Source organism: Asparagus officinalis, chromosome 2 (assembly GCF_001876935.1).
Source record: "Asparagus officinalis chromosome 2, Aspof.V1, whole genome shotgun sequence".
In the NCBI taxonomy this organism is placed as follows: Eukaryota; Viridiplantae; Streptophyta; class Magnoliopsida; order Asparagales; family Asparagaceae; genus Asparagus; species Asparagus officinalis.
Window position 1 is genome coordinate 76,581,382 of NC_033795.1, and position 1,199 is coordinate 76,582,580.

General features: G+C 46.0%; 1 protein-coding gene across 1 annotated transcript in view; it reads left to right on the top strand.

Moving 5' to 3' along the window:
- The window catches only part of LOC109831341 (agmatine hydroxycinnamoyltransferase 1-like), a 2,176-nt gene extending 1,195 nt beyond the window's left edge, over positions 1-981 (top strand). Inside the window, exon 2 of the mRNA XM_020398671.1 lies at positions 7-981. Within this exon, the coding sequence (XP_020254260.1) occupies positions 7-854 (848 nt within the window). The 3' untranslated portion in view covers positions 855-981. The remainder of the gene's footprint in view (positions 1-6) is intronic.

Sequence of the window (1,199 nt, forward strand, 5' to 3'; positions counted from 1 at the left end):
CCGACGGTCAATCAATGAGCAACTTCTTCATCGCATGGGGCAAATCCGTCCGTGGTGCTCCGATCGACCCTCTCCCGATTTACGACCGATCATGGCTCAAACCGAGATCTCCTCCAAAATGCTCAATCGAGCACTGGGGCCACGAGTTCAAACCCATCTCCCCAAATCAAAAGTACGCTTTCCCGCCAATTTACGCGACCACGGATCCCGGCAACATAGCCAACGTCCTACTGCACTACTCTTCAGACTTCATATCCACCAAGCTGAAGTCACAAGTCAAACGAAAACTCTCGACTTTCGAGGTATTGTTAGCCCACATATGGAGGAAGATCACGATGTCTCGCGGTCTCAACGACGAAACCAGCATGTTGGCTAAAGTCTCTGTCAACGGGAGATGTAGACTGAAGCCTGCGGTACCAAACGAGTTCTTCGGTAACTTAGTTCTAACCGCGCATCCTCAAGCAAATGCGAAAACCCTACTTCAGGGAGATTTGGAAACGGCGGCGAGTATTATCCATGAAGCGGTTCGTGATACCGACGATGAGTATTTTCGATCTGTGATAGATTTTGGGGCGATGAATGAGGGGGAGGAGTTGGTGAGGGTTGACGATGATATTAGTACGAACGTGATGTTGCCGGATTTGGAGGCGGATAGCTTGTTAGGGTTTCGGTTTCAGGAGCTGGATTTTGGCGGCGGCGGCGAGTTGTGTGCTTTCACGCTAAGTTGGGTGCCGTTGGATGGGCTGGTTGTGCTTTTGCCGGCGTTGGAGAAGGACGGAGGTGTAAATGTGTTCGTGGGATTGTTGGAAGAGCATGCTAGGGTTTTGAAGGAGATATCACACTCATTGGATTAGATTTATAAGCGTTAATTAACTTTATGAGCCTTTGGTTTGTGCTTATTAATCAGTAGATTAATCAAATAAAAACGAGCTTGTGTTTGGGAAAAACCCTTTTATCCTCTATTTGAACTCCTTTTTTGTCTGGATGAGGAGCAAAGTATAATCAACTTCATCCAAAGTATAATCAACTATAAACTCATTAAAAGAGTACATGGATCTGTGTGTCTCTGCACTGTACTGGTTGGCGTGTGGTTTACGTGGCACATATCTAAATCATCGAGTGTAGTCTAACGTATGCCATGTTGACATTCTGAATATGTTGATAATCTAGACTGTAGTGATCTGAGATGTATGCCTCAT